Genomic DNA, 23,341 nt, shown 5'->3' with positions numbered 1-23,341 from the left:
GGCTGGATGCTTTGTTAGGTATATCTGTTCAGTTGCTCAATAATGCTACTATCTACTTGGGTTATCACATGGCAGCAACTCAACAACAGTGCATTTACTGTAGGATTGTTGACACGGTCGTGATGACCTGTGGAAGATTCGGGATTTGAAAAAAAGAATATATCGTGTCAGTAGCAGTTATCTGGGCAAAAATACCTTGTGTATGTAAGAGATCAGAGGAGATCTGTTTCAAGCTGATAAGAAGGCAACAGCAGCTTAAATAACCACTCATTAAAAGGTCTGCAGGCAGCTAACAACAGGTAACTGAGGCTAACTTTCACACAAACTCAGCAAAATTGGATGACAGAACAGAAAAACGTGTACAATATTTTCTTGGAATATTTTCTCGGTACACTATGGATTGCAAAGCTCTAATCACCTCAGATGAGGTAGAAAACAGATTCACTTTTGGCAAATCATTTTTTAACAACTCTTTATCTAGGATGTTTAGCTAACATTTTGTTGTGTTTATTTAAACTTTTAGCTAACAGTTTTAGCAGTTAGCCATACTTTTAGCCACTTTCCAGTTTTTAATATGAATTTTATCTTTTTAAAATCTAGTATGTTTAGTTAACAGGTATTTGTTCTACTGTGCTTTTAGATATGTTAACATTTCTAGCCACGCTAGAATTTTAGCTCAATATTTCAACTTGTTTATTCAATTCAGTTTTATTTATATAGCTCCAAATCACAACAACAGTCACCTCAAGGCACTTTATGTTGTAAGGTAGACCCTACAATAATATATACAGAGAAAAAACCCAACAATCATATGAACCCTCATGAGCAAGCACTTTGGCGACAGTGGGAAGGAAAAACTCCCTTTTAACAGTAAGAAACCTCGGCAGAACCAGACTCAGGGAGGGGCGTGGCCAATTACTGCGATCGGTTGGGGTGAGAGAAGGAAGACAGTTTATTCATGTTTAGATGTTGTACGCCATTACTGCACATTATTTATTCAAGATGTTAAGTTAGCAATTTAATTGGTTTATCACAAATTTTGGCTAATGATTTCTGACTTTAGTTTATAATTTAGCTAGTTTTTTCTAGCTAAAGTTACAAAATGATTTCATTAGCTAAGAGTGTCTAAATTTACATAATTATAAAATGTAAATTATTTGATACACTCGGTAAACTATTTTATTAATTTTATTTACTTTTGCCCATTATATTTATGTATTAATTATTAATTTTCCTTTCTATTTTCTACTGTGTGCCTGTTAATTTTGCAGGTCCACACAATCTTACAGTAAATTAAATTGTAACTTTTGATTTTCTTCAGTTTAGCTGAACTAATTTTGACACATACCCACTGACCACTGCAGAAGTACCCCAGCTTGTGAGTTACTGCTTTTTATCTAGTCAGTGCTTTAGATGTTTGATGACGAAGAACCACAAGCAAAGATGTCAGTGTGCAGCTAGTACCATATGTGGTTCTTTAACATAAATGTTTCCACCACTTTCCATAAACCACAAGCAACACCTCGACAAGAAAGTGATTGTTAATACTTCATTAGAGAGTTCATGACTTGCACCTCGTAAACACAAACACACTGCTGAGAGGAAGCTCTGAGTCACAGCACAGATATGCGACATATCCTGGCAGCCCTAGCTCCTTGCTCAGCAATGCAGCACGGACAGAATGTGAATCCTGGTTTAAAGTGAGAAGAGTGAGGTTTTTAAAATGAACAAATGCATAAAGAGTCAATGACGACCTGTTGTGACACAAGTTTATTCTGTGTGTGTTTCTGAGTCAGTTTAGTGAGAGACTAATGAGGACTACTGAAGAGACGTTTGTTTGTGTCTTTGGTTTATACCCTGTTTCCCTGGCAACAACCTCACTGGGGTTATAGCGGTTTGGCGCAACTACGGAAGTCATTTAATCTCAGAGGTATGATAATTATTTCAGTGGACATTGACCTTCGTATACTTTTTAGTCTATCGGCAAGAAATACGGGCTGCATTAAAGTATATTAGTCCATTCTAATTTTATAACTATAGAATTCTATAGTAAAATTCTATTACTGCAGTATGTAAGCATGTCCTGTAAGCACTCTGTTGATAACATGTATGTAATGTCTGCATTTTGAGGTGTCTTTTTTTGTTTGTTTGTTTCAGAAGGATAATGAACGAAACTGAGTACCTAAAGTTGTTCTATAGACGGTATAGAACAGATGGATGTAGCCACCATGACTGCTGTCTTGTACAAAGTAACCACCTACCAAAATAAATAAAAAAAATACTCAAACCAAAGTCCAAACTACTGTCTGTACCAAGCAGCAAGCCAAATAAATCCATTAAAAATGCTTGAAAAGTCATCAACACCACAAACATCTTTAAGTTGTATTATGAGACTGCAACTGGCTAAAGCCATACACAGTATAAAACACTGATGTAGCCTCCAGGTTTAAAAAATGAAGCTAACACACAAGTGCCTTAAACCTGCTTTTTTTAATGGCCACCGGGGGGCGAGACTTGTAATTGCAAAAAGAGTTTTGGTCCTATTGAGATGTGCACATTGTTTGAGAGTTGTCCGCCATTTTGAATGTGTTACAACCCAGTGTTGGTCAAGTTACTTGAAAAAAGTAATCAGTAACTAATTACTGATTACTTCCTCAAAAAGGTAATCCTGTTACTTTACTGATTACTTATTTTCAAAAGTAATTAATTACTTAGTTACTTAGTTACTTTTTAAAAACACGATTTACAACCTGAATAGGTGATAAAGTGATAGGTCTTTCAGCCCTATTCCACTTTTTCTGCATAATCCATCATACAAAATGTAATTAAATGAAAAAGTCTCTTTTTAAAACTTGTTTTATTAGTTTTAATCTTTTAACTTTATGCATCAAGCAAAAATTTTATTATATGCAACATTCTCTGACTGGAAGAAAATAAAATATTTTTTGTGTTTACACTCACTCTTTCAAATAGATGCAAGTAAAACACAGCAGAAAATAAATAAAGTCAAAGACTCAGCGGTCCTGTTGCTCTATTTTCACCTGTAAAGCAGGAGTTGGGTAGGTGGGGGTTTGCCCTGGTGCAGGTGTGCTGCAGCGGTCAGTTCCGCGAGTTTCTCTGTGAATTTCCCATTACGTCGTTGCGCACTCGGTGCTTGCTCGGAAGTTTAGGGGTTTTTTTTCCACTGTAAAAAGACGTTTTCTTCCCACGCACAACGGACGCTAATGTTTTTGTCACTTTTTATGGAATCAAACTCAAAATAAGGTCAGTACTTCCACGCTTTAAACGCTGCACGCTCATACTCTCTCCAGCACTCGATATATTATCCACTGTTAATCTGCACACAGCTGCTGCCACAAACGTCGCACTCGCTTACATCACTGTCACGAGACATTCTCGCAAAAAAAAAAAAAAAAAAAAAAAAAAAAAAAAAAGAAAATCACAGTTTTAGTAACGCAGCGTGCTTACGGGAAAGTAACGGTAATCTAATTACCGTTTTTGCAATAGTAATCCCTTACTTTACTTGTTACTTGAAAAAAGTAATCGGATTACAGTAAACGCGTTACTGCTCATCTCTGTTACGACCACCGGTTACTTGGAAAAAAATGTGTATTCCCTGATTGGCTGTCACTGGTTCATGGCTCTTGCTGGGTGAAATTGATTCACAAAGAAGTTGCTGTACCAAAAACCTCCTAGTGATTGCTTTGGTTGCTAGCAGACTGCCACAGTTGCGTGTAGTTTTTCATGACTGCTTGTAAACACTCGCTAACTACCAGCTGGGCAATGGACTTGGGCTTTAGCAATCATTTTCCTAGTGAAGGCAATCAAACCTCCACTAACCACTTACAACCTGTTGGAGAATGGTAATTTTTCCTTCACAACCAGTGCCTGTAAGATGGCCATGGACGGATCTCTATGCCTGTGTGATTGGGGACTTATTGACTTGATCACATGTCCAAAATGTCCAAAACAAATCAGGGTCAGATGATCAGTGATCATGCGTTTGCAAAACCTCAATAGTAGTCTATGAGAAACTGGTTTCATTATGAGAAAGAAGGATTATCTAGGGTCTGCTTTGACAATCACATGGTTTCCTTGTTTGTTACATCCAACTATGACACACCAAGATGGCTTCAAAACAGGACTTCAGAAACCAACTGGTGATGTCATATCTTTCATACTGTCTATGCCTGAGGAAATGCTGCCACACTCCTAACTTTAAGCTTTACAAGTATTTATATATAACTAAAAAGTTCACCTCCTTTAGAATTTAAATGCATAGCGAAATATCCACAGAGGCTAAAACCTTTTACTGTATCAGCCTTGAAAACATGCTTCATAGTTAAGCATTTTGAACGTGCGAGTCTGTGAGGATTGCTTCAACTGGCCATTAGAGGAGTTGCAGTTTTTGGCACTCCTTTTCTTGCTACATTTTTAAACCCTGGAGGCTGGTGCTTAGTAAAACTAGTCACTAGAATTCCTGTTGAAGTATACTCAAGTGAACTGTACAGAACATTCTTGTTAGTCTTAAGGAGGTTTAATTAATGTTGCCTTCATTTTTCAGCTGTTTTTTCTTGTGATATTCATGGTGTTTGGGACCACCCACCCTTTGTCTGTGTGTGTGTGTCTGTGTTAGGGTTGAAAAGTATTTGACTGTAATTGGAATTTTAGAATAATGACATGATCTGATTAGAATTTTTCAGACTTCTGTTATCCAAAAATAAATCTTATTAATATAACCATGATAAGCAATGATCGTGTGTGTGTGTGTGTGCGTGCATGCGTTAGGTCATGCCTTTTTACAGCCTGTATTGATCTACTTTCTTCATAAGGGAAACTTTTTACATACTGTCATCTGTGTAATTCCATTCAAATTTTCCACTTCCTCCCCTTTCCAGATTGATTGACCCCTGCTTTCATTATCCAGGCCACTTCTGCTTGCACTTAAAATATCAGTTCAAGACTCTTTATAATCAGGTGCTGTCACTGCTTACTCCATGTACAGTAAGTCTTTGGTCTGTTTAAAATCAAATACACAACTCGTGTTCCTCTTTCTTTCGCCCTCAGGCTTTGCACTAGCCACACACGCACTGCACATTATACAGTCAACCATTCATTATTACAGCATTTCTTTAACAAACCCACAAAAAAAAAAAAAAAAAGCCCGAAGCCCGAACCATTCTGAAACCTCTGCACAAACATCATGATCACTGTTGTGAGAAAAGTCTAAATTGAGGTCCTGCTAAGTGCCAAAGCTTGCCTGTTTTTCATCATACTGAGTAAAAATGAACATAATGTAGAGCTGTATATAAAAAAAACAAATCCACAGCAGTACAGAGAGTTCAGCTCGCACGTACATAAGAAGCAGTTTGTGGAATAAAATCCATGCAAGAGAACAATTTTGACTGTCAAAGCCAATGCCTGGTCTTATGAACAAGAGATTAAGCTGTGGAATGGGTTTGGGGATAATTGTTACCTCTGCTACTCATGCTTGTTGTAACGCCCACCTAAACATTATGCGGTACCAACCTATAATATAATGCTTTGCCCTTAGTATCGCGGTCAACATCGTGGTGGTCACACCTTTTTAATGTTGCACTCTAGTGTCTCTTTCTGTGTCTTGGAGTCTTTCTTGGAGTATTTCAGAGTATGTAAGTCGTCGTGTCATATGTAGATTGTTAAATAACTTGTACATCAAAAGTAGGTATCGAAACTGCAGCTTCCCTTTGTTACTTACCAGATCCCTTAAGACAGCAAAGTGAGGAGAGAGGATGACAACTCAGCCCCTCAGCAATTTACCGCTGTTTGGCTAGCATCAGTCTTTGAGAATCATACTATTGATTTTTGCCAAAGGTGTCTCCAGACCATACTACCATCAATGCCAAACACACATTTGCTTGTAACTACACTTGCATGGTCATAAGGTCACAAGTAAAAAAGATAATGTAAAGCTCTCAAGCATGTCTTTGATATAAAGAGATGTTTAGGACGTAAAGAAGTCTGAAAGTAAAGTCTTCCCTCTATCCACTGGGTCACAGAAAAACTAGCAAGCAAACAAAATCAGAAGGTTTAAGGGAAACATAACGATCAGCATGATTTGGTAGGGATAAGTAACATAAGTGTGCTTATTTTCAAGCATGTTTAATACTAACTTTGTATTTGGTTGCTCTTCTAGTTTTTGACTATTGATTAGATGTGAATAATATTTTATGGAAGAATAAGTATTCATAAATAAGTTAATGGGGAATATTCGGTCCATCCAGGACTGATTATAGTCAAACAAATGTGGGTATTTTCTTCAGTGGTAAAATATACAGTAGTATGGCTCTGTTTTGGGACCTCCCTGCCCTTTCATACCGAGTACTGACAAGGAACATTGAAGTTGGATTGCAAAATAGCTTGCAGATGAAGAGCAAGTTAAAGTAAAATAATCTGCACAATGTGATGTTTTTCGGGAGTAAGTCCAGAAGGTGTAAGTATAAATATAGAAGGCAAACAGCTGAGCCATCACCTGATGTGAGATAGCTGAAACCTGCTGGGACTGTGAGTGCAGCTTGACTTCATAGCCTTCATAAACTAATACAACCTCTGCGAAGATTTCATGTATCACGGTGTGACGATAACTTTTTCTTTTATGAGGTGTCTCAATAGACAAGCATGAACCTTTACCTGTAGGCGTATAAAGAAAACCAACCCTGGATACCAGCAACACTGACACGTCATCTGCTAATACATGTGCACGCATCTGGATTAGAGCACACAGATTTACAAGCTTAAGGTGTTACTCCGCCAGTCTGTCATGAAAGCACTTTACAGGTTGTCACGCGTTCACAGTTAAACCCTGCAGAACAGGTGAGACAATAACTCTTCCCATGATGGCCCTGTCCATATGTTTAGATGCAACAGATGTCTCACTGGCACGCAGTATTCCTCAACTGTTTAAGCTCTATATTTAAGGGCCTGCTATGGGAACTATGGTTTATTTCCCAGACAAGCACACACAATCAAATGAGCTCCAATGCCAAGAGAACTTTGGGTTGCCTTAAATAACAAATGTGCTTGAAGCAAAAGGTCACATTAACTAAACATTTTTACATTGTATGCTTAATCCTTAAAACAGTTTATAAAAAGACAAACAAAAAACTGTCCGTACATGTTTGTTGCTTGTTCTTTTATCCTGCTTGCAGTAGTCTGAAAATATCACATCCATCAAATTCACTAAGTACTAAAGCACATAAATCAGCCATAATTCATGTCATTGTGTAGTAACGTTAGATGTAAAAAAGCTGAATTCCAGATGCAGTGAGATAGTGTTTCTAGCTTGCTATCCATCACTTCACTGCCTTGTGGTAAAGAACTTTGCTTTCCATTCAAACACGAACCTTGGTTCAGATCTACCCAGACAATCTGGGCCTCTCCCCTGAGAATTTCCTATAATTCTTAATGCTGATGTCTGGCATCAACACCGGACATCAAACCCAAATGCCTACCAACCCAGCTCGCTGTTCCTTCAGCAGAGAGAAACAGCAGGTCTGTTTTCACAGCTCGGGTCTCCTGCAATCCCGCCTGCCTGCCAAGTCACACAGCGACTTCCTACATCTCATCAGCCCAGTATTATTAAAGCAAAAGTCATCCCTTACACAGGCTTCCAGTATGTTGTTCCTGTGATTTAGAACGTTTTATTTTAGATTTATGAATATGCTCTTTTCATTTGAAATAAACACTAGCGATTTGCGATTATCTAGCAGCTGTTCTCTGCTCGATAATAGCCAGTGCTGTGAAAACACTGCATTTTTGGGAGCTATTTGCATGCACGACTTTCAGTAGTAAAAGCTTAAATGCACATAACTCCAGAAAGCTAATGACGTAGCATGAAAGCAAGTAAGTCTAGACACTTATCCTTTAAGCTAACTAAACTGCTCACTCTGATAATTAAAGTCAATCCACACTGATCCTCACTGCCTTTGTGTACATACAATAAAACAAAAGCTATTTCACGATAAAAACCTTATTTTAAATATACAAGACGTTAGTGTAAGAGTTTCCACACTGTGTCTGTCTGCTAACAAAGTGGTTTGTTGGAAAGTCTTATGTAAAAAAAACCTTCTGTAAAAAACAAACCCAAAAGTAATTAAAGCAGCAAAGTGGGATTACTTTTTAAAGTTGCTGCATTGCAGAATATTGCAGAGTATCTCAGACTACATGGACACTGAACAAACAGGACCTGATGAACTGAATGAAAAGCCCTGGGTGCTTTAAGCTGAGAGTGGTCAACCTCTGTTTATAGAGGCCATTTGAGGAAACGGTCTGGCAGAAAGATGACCTTTGGCTAATGGCATGGCTGCTGGTTTTACTGTGTAATTACAGATTTTAAAGGGGAGAGGGCAGGAGAGGGGTGGCTTACACTGCCTCACAGTTGGGAATTGATTGTTTCTAGTGGCGTACTTGTGATGTTATTGTGGAAAAACTCACAGAGAACCAACTTTGCTGATATGCTGCTAGTTGAAGAAATCCCACACATTTGTTAGAAATGTAACCCTCGTACACAAAGTTGCTGTACATTATGTTATACAAATTAGATTTGGAAGCTAAAGTCAGTATCATTGTCATTGGTATCTATAATATTAATCTCATATTCGTTTAGGAAAGAAATTTAAATGGAATGTAATGCCCGTTATAATCAAAACCTAAAATTCAATATGAATCATTTAACAGGATCTTCTGTTCCCATCAAGGTTTGAACCATTTTGGACAACAACCAGTTAGCTTACAACTAACTTGCTCTTGTCCCTGTAGCAGTGGTTGATGTTAGAATGATTTAGCCCTATGATTTTTGGCTTCTTTCTGGGTCTTTATGAGTCCAGTGGTGCTATTTTGGGGGCTTTTTTTTTTTACCCTGGGATTAGTTTTGATGTGTGTTTAGGTTGGAGGGATAACACCAGATCTTATAACCCTTAGTGGGATGGTCTGTGAGGCTTCCATCAAAGGGTTGTAAGGCCCTTTAGCCTTTTGCAATTCAGTGGTAATATTTTGCTGATTGTTCGGACTTCTGTTTTTTCTTTGTTGATAATAAATGGTAAAGTTTTTTGAAACTACTCAACTCGTTTTGGTTTTATTGGATGTCTTTCTGTAGGTTTGTAACATCATTTCGTGGCTTTTCTGGGACTGTCTGACTTGCTGATGTGAAGTTTTAATGAGTTTGATTTCTTGTGTGTCTACTATCGCTTTGCCTCTTTCATAGTTAAATTTACAAGGTCTACAGAACATGTGGCACAGCTCTACAGCATCGTCCTCATAGTCATATTTACCTGTAATTTTCTGCCTCCTCCACTATACTCTCAGCTCTGGAAGCACAGAATTAACAAGTCATAACATTTACATGAACACCAGATAGGAGCAGGTATCAAATCCAGCACACATGCAGTGAAACTGGACTGTGCAATGCAGGAATCAAGCTTTACTGCACTGTAATCAAACTGTAGACCACATGCAGACAGACATAAGCCACATCAATGCCACACTTAACCATCTGCTGTGGTTTTCATAAACCAAATTAACTGTTTTATTTATATTTATATATATATATATTTGTTTGTTGCAAATCACCTTGTGGCTAACAGTTGGCATATAGTGGACATCCAGTCCGAGACCCAACAATGTATTTACCGAACTACATATGTATGTCAACCAATGGTTTTCATTGGTAGTATCTTCAATGTCTCATCTCAAAATTGAGAACTGCTTTTGGCCGTTTATCTTACAAGAGGCTGAATTTCATTCACATCTGTTGGTGTTGTTCACCACATTTCCCCTTAACTTTTACCAGAACTAAAAAGATGAAATATTGCAGGTCAAATAAAACTAAAGACCATTGTGAGGGCACTTTTCGGTAAAACCAAAGTTCTGGCTGTACAGCATCTATCCATTAAACAGAAGAAGGTCAAGCAATTTAAGTTTGTTTTTTTTTGGTTTTTTACATATACTATTTCACTTTGTTATTTGTTATGTCATGTGTACAGCACTTTGTTTTCAGCTGAGAGTTGTTTTGAAAGTTCTATATAAATAAATTGCTTGCTTGCTTGGTGTAGTACCTTCCTTGACAACCATACATAATTTCAGTTAAACCTTTCAGTTTTAAAGTTCCAGTACATGATAATTCAAGGATCATTTAGGTCATTAACTGGATTTCACTAGTGTCTTTCTGAAATTTGGAACCAATTCAATGCATCTGCAGGCTAGCCTGGGAGATCCGGGGCAGAAGGATCACTATGGTGATATAGGAAACCCAGTGGATTACCAGTATATGTTTCATTCAGCCTTTAAGAATCATCGGTGTCTGTGTAAAGTCTAATTAAAGTCCAATATTTGTTAAGTTCAGTGGCCCAAACTGCCATCTTTAAAATAATTTCATTAGGATAACTCTAATGTGAATATGAAACAATACCAGTGTGGAACCCTGGAAGCATGAAGGGAGTGCTAACCACAGCTTCCCTGCTTTTAGGACAAAGGTGGAGTTTTGTTACATGTCCAAAAAAGAAATGCATCTGCTAGGTGGGTAAAACCCATGCACAAAAGGCTTGTTAACTGCAGACAAAACACAGGACTTTTGAAAATAAAGCCATACCCTGTCCAGCCCTTATCTAATAACCATGACATCCTACCTGATCCCTACAGAGCTGTCAGAAAGGTGCTCAGGAAAAAACACTATACTCTGTCCTGGGCTGGGCGTGCAGTGCGAGGTCAGACAGAAACAATAAGAGCCATCCAGCAAATGCCACTCTGATCTGTTTACAGGCACAGACAGACAGCAGCTCCCAGACTCACCCTGGCACACACGATGCCACACATAAAGGCAGAGGAATGCTTTTGTTCTGAAAAGGCCCGGGAGTCCCCCTTTAACCCTCCTGACAAAACCGAGACTCAACACTATCATTCCCACCACACCTCAGACGATCATCCAAGTCTGTCTCCCTCCCTCCAGCAAGCCCCTTGCTGCTGAGTAGCATACACCGTAGGCACAAACACATGTGGACAGGACCGATACTTACAGCTTTGGTTTAGGTTTGGTAGGCAGCGGAGGCCCGTCTTTCCCAGGGGATGGAGACAGCTTGCCTGGTGCTGGGCATGAATCTGGTATCACAGGGGCTGGACTTTGAACTGGCATAGAGATATCTGTTGTGGGATCAGACTGTGGCAGAGGTGGCGGTGGGGGCGGTAGTGTGGTCTCTTTAGGAAGGCTTGGAGGTGATGGTGGATGCAGGGCTTGGCCATTTTGCACAGATTCTTTCCCTTTGTCCTCCATCTCTGTGCTCATCTGTACTGGAGGCATAGCTGACACACTGGGCCAGATCTCCAGCTCCTTGATCTGGAGAGTCTCAGCGCTGGGCTGAGGCACCGTCTTGGGTGGCAGCTCCAGGAGGCTGATCTCGGTGGGTGGGGGAGGAGGAGGGAAGGCTGATGCATCCTCAAACCCTGAGCTATCACCAGACATGCCATTACTGGATGAGTCCTCAGCTGCTGAGGGAAACAAACAAGAAGAAGGTGGATTTTTGTTTTTTAACTTTAATGTTTAGTTTTTCTTCTAGCCATCACAGACCTTATAAAGATCACACACACACACACACACACACATACACTGCATCACTGCATATCTGATCTGAAGCAGCAGCTGGGTCCAGTCAGTTCAGTCTGATGCAATTCCTGTTTATTCAGCCTTTGCTTTAAACTGTGCGGTGAGTCCCATTCTGTACATACACAGTTCTGTCTGTGAGCATGCACACAGAAATATTTGTGTCCCGCTCCACTCACAAATTTCACCTTTCCCTCACATGCGACATAACAATACACACAAAAGAAGACAGTGATCTTCTAAAGACCTACCATGGCAGCTTTTATTAATGAATGTAAACTGTAAGACCTCAGGGGAACTACTGGACTATCAGTGCTAGTGCAAAGAGCCAGAACTGACTCCTTTGCCAGATTTCCTCTGTTTTGGAAAACTTCATCTTTATTTAATTTTATCTTTTGAAAAACAAGGATATTGGCGTAACTGTTTAAAGCCTATTAACCCTCTGAGGTCTAACTCATCAAGGTATTGAAACATTTTATTTTTACTGTTCTCCAAAGAACAATTAAAAACAGGATAGGGTTACAGTCATCTAGGTATGATTCAGACCTCACAGTGTTAAAGCCCAATAAGGAGAATATAGGCCATCACCAATGGATTTCTCAGAAATCAACCATGATTAAGATGCTTGCCAGCAAGTTCTGTTACTAAAGCCTGAAAAACAAAGTCTGGCAGCACGACAGCACCCAGAACCTGAAACTAGAATCATTGAAAGCAAACAAGTTAGAGACCAAAAAGTCTGGCCTTCAAAATTGCCAGGACACATGTAGGAAATTAGTTATTAACTCTGAAATTCCTCCGGATTTGGGGGATTTTCATGTGACTTCAACAATGGATAATACTGAAACCACAACTTAAGACAAGGATGTAAAACTGTCTTTAGTTTATGAGCCACATACTCCCCAATTTAATTCCAAATGGGCTGGATCAGTAAAACCAGTGAATTATAACATTTTTTAAATCATTTTTTTCTTTCTTTCTGTGTAGAGAAGCTTGAGTAAATTCTGAAAACATTAACAATCAGTGAAGCATCCGTTTACGAAACATGAGACGTCTTAAGAAAAATAAGTCCATTTTCAACTGTAAGTTTCAGTTTTTCCACGTTCAGTCATTCTACTGTCATCGCAAAGAAACGCTATTGTTGTGAATAAAAGAAATGCATCTGCACGGCTCCTTGGCTTAACCAATCTGTGGTATGGCGGGTGATCAGTAATGTCTTAGTTACAAACAGAGCCGTAAAAGTGACAATGATTCAGACCTTTGGCTCGAACAAAATTAAGAGTTCTGAAAACCAGTCTCATGATATCATCCATTCCAACATCTCGCAACACAAAGCTTCCTGCAGATACAGTAGAAAAATCCAAACTGATTCAGTTCTACAATAATATTGCACAATGCAAGGTTGCGCAGTGGACCAGATGTAGATTGTTGGTTCTTGCTGAGAGGCCGTATGTTGTGACAGCTTTTTGCCTAACCCATATGTTTTGGAGATGGGGAACAATGTAGTCTTTTGAATTTTCCCCCTGGTCATCGAACATACTGGGATGGATTTGGCACCTTATGGTTTACATTGCATGACCAGTTACTGAACCTGAAAAATATAAGTCCGGTAAGCAACCAAGCCAGAGATAAAATGGTCTAGTTTTTAATGTAGCTGGTTATTGAGTCTTTGATTTTATGTGGGGAATTAATATGAGACTCCAACATCTCAAGGCACTTCTATATTTGCCTCATTGGCTTGTTAATATGCTGATAATGTTGTTCAGTCTGTTTCAGACGTACCTGGGGTAACGGTGAGTTGGGCTGTGCTGCTAACAGAGCCATAAAGATTGGAGGCAGTGCAGCAAAACAGACCTCCGTCCTCTGGAAAGGCCTCGGCAATAACGAGGGTGCAGATCTCCTCTAAAAAAACAAATAAACCACACCTCTGAAAAAAGTACATTTTTGATGATTAAGAGAGTTGAAGCTGAGAGACAGAATAAACACAGGCGTGAGACACTGAGACTTGACTTGTTGTGACTTGATTTGTTTGTGATGAGCAGAGTGACACGTTGACACTTGAATTGTTTGTAATGAAACATAAAAGAGATATCACATCAATATGGGGATGAATTACATACACAGAAGCGTGATGATTGACATGTCACGTAGACTGATGAATCACTATTCAGACACAGGGAGAAGATGAATAAGCACAGACGTAACTATTAATGAAGAACAGCCAGACACGAGTGCAGATGTTCAGGGATGTCTGAGTGATTCAAAGCCAGAAAGACGCACCTGAAATGACCCCTGAGTCACACAGGTGGAAAATATCTGACATAAATTAGTGTGTGTCATTGTTTATGTGTTGGAGTTAGCAGATGATGGGGCTTCAGGGACTCCCTGTGACTGCAGCAGATGCAATAATGAGTGTTGTGTCAGATTTATTGACTTGTGATCTTCTGTAGTTATGACCTAGGCTGCAGTTCAGCTTGAGTCTCCAGCCAAAGTTTATAATCCATTGCTAAATTTAACCACTGACTGCGGCTGGGAACATGAAAGCAGAGTAATTGATAGAGTAGTTCTTGGAGGAACTGAGGTGACATACCTGGCTCAGCTGCAGATCGAGGCTCTAATTTACAGCAAATAACAGACAGAGAGGAAGAGAACAAAGACATTATGATTATTAATGGATGTGAAATCAGTTTAATTCTAAAATCTAAAAATGCCTTAGCTACAACAGTTTGCTCAATTGTCTCACTTTTCTGGAGAATACGAAAATCAGGAGAGTCCTGGATCTCGTTTCCCTGGCGGTACCATCGGACCTGCAGAGGAGGACTTCCACGAACCCTGCACTCCAGAACCACTACCTGGCCCTCAGATGCCTGGGCATCCTGCAGGAGCTGCACACAGGAAGGAATGATAAGCCAAAACATAATGGAAAAAATAAGAGAGAGATCATGAGAAAAAGGAGCGAGTAATAGGTGACAAGTACAGAAGAAGGAGAAAGATGGCATGGCAGTAGCTTATATGCAAACAGCAAAGTGGATGAACTTAAGCTACAAGGCTATCAAAAAAATAAAAGCTTATTTTCACAGGACTTCCACTTTAGCAAACCAGGAGTCCCCTTTAATTGGCTCCATCTGGTCCCTTCGTTTTGTGCCTCAGGCAATCAGATAATGTACCTTAATCTGGCTGTTTACTCCATATATTTCATCTTTAGTCTAAAATGAGCATCCGTTTCCTTCCAAATAGCTGTCACCAAGTGCCGAGACTTAAAACGAGCTTAGATCACTTTGTCAAAATTGATGAAATTATTTCTTAAATATTTGGACACTGACAAACCGAATGTCCTTAAACAAAAGTCATTGTTTCCAACATCTGTTAATCATCATTGATATGGATGTGCACTGGAAGTTTTTGAAGCAGGATTTTTATCACATCACCCAACAATTACGTGATGGTTTTTGCTTCATAAATAATCTCAGTTCAAAATAATCCAAATGCATTTTATACTGGCCTTGGTGCAGCCATTTATTCTATCCGCTGCCTGTTACAACTTGTTTTAGCTCCCTTCACCCTCACTTTAAGCCAACTCGTCTCTGATTGGCTGCTCCTAATAGACATAAAATTTGAACAGTGGGTGGGCGGGGCTTCAGGGCAGCCAGAGTCCATGACGATATCTGCTCTCACTGATCATACAGAACAAAGAGGAGTAGGAAAAAAACATCCTGCTGTCTCACAGGGATTACTTGTGCAAACTCTGACCTCAATACTTGGAATTTTGGCCATTATAACACTCCTCATTTATAGAAAAGAAAGGCCTAACAGCTCCCTTTTAAGTTGGCTAACATAAGCTAGTACTTTATTAGTATAGCTTTTCTTATAACAGAATAAATTACACTCTTTGTTTGTTAATTATTAACCCGTCTAATATTTTCAGTTGTTTTAAGTTTGGTATAAATCGGGGATTTCAAGCTAATTTTAGTTCCTGAGTCAAAGCCCATTAAATCAAGTGACCCTAACCAGTAAAAACATTGCAATAAAATGTAGCTTTATTTTAGTGTGAGTAAGAAGAAATAAACAGTGCCTGTTAATGAACCATCCATTCACGATAAGTAATTGTAATATCAACAGTACGTCAGGTTAGGTGTGCACTGGAGTTCACAGTGAATCTACAAAATAGTTTTTTCAAACTAAAAAAAATTAAATAATTTGACAAGATCCAGAAAATATTTTTAACTTTTTATGCATTAAGTGCATATGCACATGTATGTGTGCTTTAAGGGGGATTAAACCTCCCACATGGGTGCTCTTTATTTCCCAGTTGGAGACCCTCCACTTTACAAATGACCACCTCTGTCCAATTAATCACACCACAGCTTATCAAGTTGCAGAAGTTAAGAAAAAACACATCCTTATGAGAGCTGAGGTAAAATCCACGGTGACATGGACTGCTACATCCCTCAACAGGAGGCACTCAGTGTCAGTGTGGATAAATGTGCCTCTCACTGTGTTTCTGGGCATACTTTGAGAAGAGCATGGGTTGAATGTACATCATGGGTGTGTGGGTGTATGGGTGCGCTGTAAGGGTGACATCACAGTGCTGACTTCACTACAGGCAAACATCCTCTCATCGAGATGATTAAAGCTTGCTATAGTTTTGAAAGGAGGCTGGGTGCGGGGGTGAAGAAAAACAAGTGACTTTTTGTAATGAAGTGCAAAATGATTTAGAGACTGACTGGCTCAATGAGAGTGAAAGAGACCTGACCCTTGTGGGTTTGGCGGGCATGTTTGAAGCCTCAACTCGTCTCATTCCTGCCATCACATGACCCACAGCCTGAGGAAAAGAGGGAGATGAGGGCTGTTGGAGGAGTGCTGAAGAGTCTGAGTTGGAAAAGGACGTCCTGGAGCCTGAAGAGGAGGAGCTCCCATCAAAGTCTATGTTTTATCTGACCCGCACTGCTGAAAGCCACAGCACTGCATGCTGTTATTATGGGAAGACAAAGAGTCTGAGGACAATGTTTAACAGGTTCTGTGTTTGTATGTGTACATGCATTGCATGCATGATGAATTGCATGTATCCTTTTTATGGTTTGGGTAACAATTCCCTTGTTCTTTTTAAAGGAAATCTTCATGGTATTGCATTCAAATATGTCAGACAATGGCAGGCTTCTAATTTTGCCACAGCAGCAATGAGTTAAAAACAGTGCTTTATGTATAGACTGTACATAAAAGATAGACATAGAAACCATGATGTCACCCATTGTTTTGTAAAGTAAAGTTCTGGGGCCTCTACTTTAGCCTTGTGGTTGTCGTCTTGATGTTTTTTTGGAGCCAGACATGACGTATATGGACGAGATTTCAGAGTTATTAGCTAAACTTGGCATGCTTGGTTAGTGAGCTGCATCCCCAAACTATACAGGTACACCTGCAAATTAATGATGAATATCATATAAATAAAATCATTTCACTCACCAAGACCTGAGCACAGACTTCTTGGATGTGCTGTTAGTATAATTAACCACACACGAAGCCACAATGGTTGTCAGATAATTGTATTAAAAGTGCTTCAGGGTAACCAACACCACAAATGTTACCTAAACTTCCAGTTCAGTGACTCACACCAGTAACTAGCAACAGTATCGACAGCAACATAAAGCTCCCAAGCCTTTAGTAATGGTTAACTTTAAGTCTCAAAGCAATTCAGTAAGGGTAAAAAATTAATTAAAAAAGCTACTTTGGCTGGTTCCTTGCCTCAAGAGTTCACCACAGTGGGTACCTCTATATATTTAATTTTGACTTTATTTAATTTTACATCAGATGCCCTTCCTGTTTAAACTCCAAAAGAAATTTGTGTTTCAGTCTAGCATTGAAGAAGCAACCTTTCACTTGTCAAGCAAATATGTGTGTACTACACTGAAAAAAACATAACCTTTTGAGAGAAATTAGCTATAGCTCGCTAAACTGCCTCAAGTGGCCATTCAAGAAATTGCAGTTTTTAGCACTTCTACCCTGGCTTCATTTTTCAGTCCCAGAGGTTATTGGTTATTGTTGTGGTTGATTATTGATGGGGTTTTTTAGCAGTCACACATGTTCATGATGTTTGCCATGTCTACTTACGTTTTGTGTAAAGTATGTTACACAAAAGTGTATGCACACTTACCTTGGTGAACAGAGGAGGGCCTGAGACTTCACCAGCATAGAGTGATGAAACTGGGCTCTGCATCTAGAAGACAACACACATTTACTTTTCCAAACAGATGAAGTTATTTAAAGAAACGGAAAGAGAAAGAAAGATGTTTTACCCGCTGTGGAGGCTGAGACAAGGACTGCACCAGGGTGGTGCGATGAGGTAGCACCTCAGGGGTTTTGGGTGAAGATGAGCGTATTGTTAGGGACATCGAAGTAGTCTTCTTCTGGACTCTAAAACAAGGAAAAACACAAACAAAAACTTATTTCTAGAAAGAAAAAAAAGAGCAACTTCAAAACTCTGTACGCTTTTATTTAAAATATAATGCTTGAAGGAAAATTGCCTCCACAGCAATTAAGATGATATCAGTGATCTTGGCTTCAGTGGGTAAACATTAATGGAAACAGAAACGAATATCAGGAAACAGTCCAGATGCAGGGAGATTTATACATAAGATAATGATGAAAAACATTTAGAAAAAGTGAAAGGACTCAGGGACTGCAAAAAATGCCCTATTGTAAAAATGGAATTGGAATTTCATGCCCAAAATGTCATTAAATTAATACATATTTTTCACTATTGGAGAGGAAATTGAATAAAACTAAAAGTTAAAGTCTCATGAATTAAAAAGTTTAACATTTGGAAATAAGTAAGAGACCAAACATCTCAGGTGATTTCCCCACTGTATTAACCCTCCCCAGGTCATTACTGTGATTGCTGACTATGTTCTGGGTCAGACTGTTGGCTAGCCTTTTTAGGACCCAGTTAACTAGGAGCAGGCAGCAGACTTGATTAGTCGCTCAAGGGCTTGGTTAGCCTGTTGGATAGTTCAAGGTTCACTGGGTCATAGTGTCAAAGGTAGTTGTGCAGGAATATACATACTGAGGCATGGCTCCTGATCTAGACTTCGATGCACCTTCTCCTTCTGAGTCTGATGACGACGCCCCTGCAGTGGAACACAATCAGAAGCTGCTGTGGTTTATGTGCTACAGAACATTATATAGGCCATTTATTTCCAATTAGCTTAACAGATTTACTGTTTTTAAATATGCAACTCTATACAATAAAATTATGACTAAGTGTTTCTCAAATCCGGTTTTGTGGAAGAAGGAAGTATTGGCTTTGTAATCTAAATTTTTGCTAGAGTTTAGTCACAAGTGTAAATGACTGCAAGGCTTACATTTATGGTGTTAAGATGAACACTGTCCCAGCTTCAAACCCTTTTTCAGAAAATATAATTTATCTTCATGCAGTTTCTTCATCTCTTCTACCTTCATCTCTCCCTATCCGTATCCTTCTCTGCCACACCAACCCTCTGCATGGCCATCTTCACTACATCCACAATTCTTCTCTGTTGGTTCCTCTTTTCCTTCCACTTGGCAGCTCCCTCTTCACCATTCTTTGTCTTCTATATCCACTATCCTTTCTCTGCACACGTCCAAATGATCTCAACCTTGCCTCTGCACCTTTGTCTCCAAACCATTCAACCTGAGGCATTCTTGTGATGTACTCACTTGTGATCCGGTCCATCCGGGTCATGCTCAGTAAAATCTTAGCACCTTCAGATCCACTTCCAGGTCCACTTTCTGACATTTTGTTAGTGCCACTGTTTTCAAACCATACATAATAGCAGGTCTCATTACCAACTTGTAAAGCATTCCTTTCTCTCTTTTTGTTATCCTTATGTCACAAACCACCTCTGACACTAATCTCCACCCACTCCGCCCTACCAGGATTCTCTGTGTATTGCTTTGGATGGTTGACCCCACGTATTTAAACTCATCTACCTTCACTGTCTCTCTTCCTTGCAGCTTGACTGTTACACCTGTCTCCCTCTCATTCACACACACACGTGTATTCTGTCTTACTTCTAATGACTGTCATTCCTCTTCTCTATAGTACACACCTACCCTCCCAAAGTTGTCTGAGAAAAAAAAAAAAAAAAAAAAAAAAAAAAAATCACAGTCCAGTCCGGATCTCAGTCATCCGTTAACCTGCCCACCACCGCTGCAAACAAGCTGCACCTTCTGGCCTTATCTATACGTCTTCATCAACACTCTCAAAGCAAACATTGCATCTGTAGTGCTCTTTCTTGGCATAGCTTATCAAACCACAGCAATAAGATGAATTAAACAATTGGCTGTATTCTCCTGTAAGACTTAATATCAGTCAATACATTTGCAAAAGCATCTCTGTAGTCTCAGCTGGTCAGTTATTTGGTGTGTACTTTCATCTAACCAAATTTTCATTGGTTGGACAATTACTGTTATTACATCCATGGGGCAAAAAGCGCTATATAAATAGCCTTTCAATCTTTTGTAGCCTCCCATAATTTTTTGCATCAGAAGGAACAGATTACCTGTTAAACACCACCATGTTTTTCCCGTGGACTTCAGAGATGGCTACAAGCTAGATTACAACACGTCAAAGAATTTGCTAGTACGGCTGCATTTGCTTAAAACAGATTATTAAAAAGTCAAGTGTAAGTGCATTTTAGTTATATGACAACACACAGTCACAACTGCACCAGGCTTCAGCATCTGACCCAAGGAGCAACCCAAACAAAGCTGGATGTCTGTCTCAAATAAGTATAAAAGTTCCTTATTGTCTGTTGTTTTGTTTTCAGTTTGAAATAAGGTTTACAGTGTTTCAATGTGCTGCATATACTGCCTTTTCATGTGTGTATAATTAATTTAGGCTAGAAAGCATAACAGGCAGAGCGCATGATATACTTTGTGGAACATTTTGTTAATCTGCAGATAAAATTAACCCTCTCTAACCCTCCATTGCCTGGGAACAATTGACTACGCACAGGTATCATTTCAGGCAACCAAGACTTTGGTTGGTTGACAACAACCCCAAGAAGAAGTAATGAAACGATCTGTCTGACCTTCAATGTAAACCTCAGCTGAAGTATTATCTGCTCCGAGACTGTTGGAAGCCACACAGGTGTAACGTCCTGTGTCGTCCTCAAAGGCTTCAGCAATCACCAGTGTGTGCAGGTCACCATCCCTCCAGATTTGGATGTCAGGAGAGTTGTGCAGCTCACGGCCTTCACAGAACCACCTAAAGGAAGAAGTACAAGACAAGTTTGATTACCTCAACATGTTATAGTAATAATTCATAAGAGACCTAAATTAAAATCATTTTTAAGATCTTGTTTGCCTTTGGGTCAGTCTGTTTAGGGGTCTCCACAGCAGATCATCTGTGTCTAACTCACCGTTTCTTTAGCATCCTTCTCTGTCTCACCAGCTCTCTACATTCCCTCCTTCACTAAATCTATGAATCTTCTCTCCGGGTTTCCTCTTTTTATTCTGCCTTTTTAAAGACATTACTATTCCTTTTCTAAAAGGAGGTCCTGCTCAAAACAAATTCACCAATAGTATGCCATTTACTTACACAATCAGGTTCCTTATTAGACTTTGCAACACACAACAGCTCCATATTTTAAATGTTGGACTCTACAAAAGTATGATTGCGTCAATCACAGCTCAAAAAATCCTTATTCATCTTATACTGGAGTTTGGCGCTGCTCCTATCTATAACAATCCATTTAGGCTCCCTTCCCTTCCCATTAGGCTAACTTAGAGCAGTCTGAAGCCAGAGTATTTGGTTTACAGGGTTTACTCTTACATAAACTGAACTAATTTTTTTGAGACTTTGGTTCTATTTAAAATGATACTTCACCGCTGTAACAGTATATATGACAGAAAATAAAGAAAAGCATAACAGAGCACCCCCCGACCTTTATGGAAACTTAAAAAGAAGCCTATATTATAGACTCGTTTGACTCATAACAAAAATTTATGTCTTGTCTATCTGACAAGGAAAAGCCACAACTCATCCTGTCAAATACAAAAACTTAAATACACCTCTTCCAAATATGATGGAGGCCTGCCAAATAAATTAACATTAACATCTACTCATTCACACACACGCACACACATACCAGGAATGTCTAAGTTTCCATATCTGCCAATTGAGGCATGAACAAGACGCCGTGTTACGGGAAGCAGAAACACCCTTTCCCCCTTCCAATCAGAAGCCTGTGTGTCTGGATGGGCGCCTGGGCTCTGCACCACCTCCTTGGGGTTTTGCTAACACAGACTTTGTTCCCTGATCTGGGACCAAGGAGAGATGAGAGAGTCCACCACACAACCAGCTTCATACGTCTCATCACTCGTCACAGGGTTATGATTAAAGCAGACCCCCCTCTTCTTCCAGCCCTATGTTACCACATCAAATAGAGGATCAAACAGCAGGAATCAAATCAACCATCTCCTACAAAATACACACATTCAAGTCCTGGCTTCAAATGCCTCGATTTGTGGGGAAACTGTTACTTTTATCTGCACTTGTATCTCACATGAGCACACTTCATCAGAACCATACTAAATGGAAGTTGTGTATGTTCTATTCAGATATTGACCTCTGAATTGACAGGGAGAGGGTTGGAATTCCCAAAATGCCAGGAGAACGAACAGCTGTTATGTTCCTCCAGAGCCCAGACCTGAGAACATTCCTACTATCTGGGAGAGCTGCGTAAAAATTCCTGACATCCTGCCGTGTGGCCGTTACATGATTTTATACACCCTGGTGTGTCAGTCAAACATCAGGTCAACTCCTCTTTCAGAAAGCAATCAATCAGCCAAAATATCCAGACAACACTTCATAATCGGGGATTTACACCTGGGAGACTGGGTGTGGGTGTGGGTGGCAAGCGGAGAAAGTGTATGAATGGCAAGTACAGTAAGAGAAGGTGAATGAGCATGAGTCAGGTGGGGTCGGATAAGAAAAATTATACGCCCTGTCATGACTGAGACAGCTCACACTCAGCGGTTCATCAGGATCAGAGACAGACTGAACACTGCAGAGCTTTGTCTGCCTCTCTCAGCTTTCTCAGCCTTTAACACCAGCCACCTTCATAGATTCATAAAAGGATTTGGGGAATATTTGCCTTATTTTTCCTGTTACAGCTCATTTTAAAACATGACCAAAGTTTAAAATTTTTTTAGTTTGCATAAGCGCAAATAATCTGTAAAACCTAAAAGCTCTGGCTATAGACAGTTTTTTCTATCCTTGGCTCTGCGTGATGTCAAGAGATGGATGTAGCTGGGGCTGCCTTAAACTTGCATTCTTTCTGATAGACAGCAGGAGGCGACTCTTCTGGCTGCCAAACAACTTCAGCTGCATTAAGTCTATAGAAAAATGGTCCTAGTCTCCCTTGGTCTGTGACCTTTATAAACACTTTCTTGATAAGCTTACAGGCTCAGTTAATATTGTAAATTTTGATGTTCATTAGAGTCAGAAATCAGGATCATTCAGTGTATGCTCATTGAATGAGAATACTGAGACCTCAATGAACTTGAGGGCTACACCAATGGCGAGTCTATAATAGATAAGGATTGTTGACTTAAAGCTTATCTATAATAACTTATGTGGGATTTTTCCTCTCTCTGCAACAAAGGAAGCAGGTTAGCCAGGCACCAGTGTGTTAAATGATACAAAACAGACAATGTGGAATGACAGTAATGAAGAGC

The 23,341-nt window shown here is 39.5% G+C and overlaps 1 protein-coding gene across 5 annotated transcripts in view; it reads right to left on the bottom strand.

The window, feature by feature from the left end:
• Positions 1–23,341, bottom strand: part of palld (palladin, cytoskeletal associated protein) — a 67,449-nt gene that overhangs the window by 21,299 nt on the left and 22,809 nt on the right. For 3 of the 5 annotated variants that reach the window (XM_085398411.1, XM_085398415.1, XM_085398414.1), the window contains exons 3-11: positions 20,692–20,867; positions 18,684–18,747; positions 17,917–18,034; positions 17,775–17,837; positions 14,370–14,511; positions 14,217–14,240; positions 13,409–13,528; positions 11,049–11,517; positions 9,309–9,344 (exon numbers count right to left, since the gene is read on the bottom strand). In XM_085398411.1, coding sequence (XP_085254537.1) covers positions 9,309–9,344; positions 11,049–11,517; positions 13,409–13,528; positions 14,217–14,240; positions 14,370–14,511; positions 17,775–17,837; positions 17,917–18,034; positions 18,684–18,747; positions 20,692–20,867 — 1,212 coding nt within the window. The remainder of the gene's footprint in view (positions 1–9,308; positions 9,345–11,048; positions 11,518–13,408; positions 13,529–14,216; positions 14,241–14,369; positions 14,512–17,774; positions 17,838–17,916; positions 18,035–18,683; positions 18,748–20,691; positions 20,868–23,341) is intronic. The other 2 variants (XM_085398412.1, XM_085398413.1) reach the window with 2 other exon arrangements.

The sequence above is a fragment of the Rhamphochromis longiceps genome, linkage group LG23 (genome assembly GCF_057381845.1).
Source record: "Rhamphochromis longiceps isolate RC_006_pf linkage group LG23, R_longiceps_female_GT1.1, whole genome shotgun sequence".
Classification (NCBI taxonomy): Eukaryota; Metazoa; Chordata; class Actinopteri; order Cichliformes; family Cichlidae; genus Rhamphochromis; species Rhamphochromis longiceps.
Note: the sequence above shows the minus strand (reverse complement) of the source record. Positions and strands in the feature narration are given on the sequence as shown.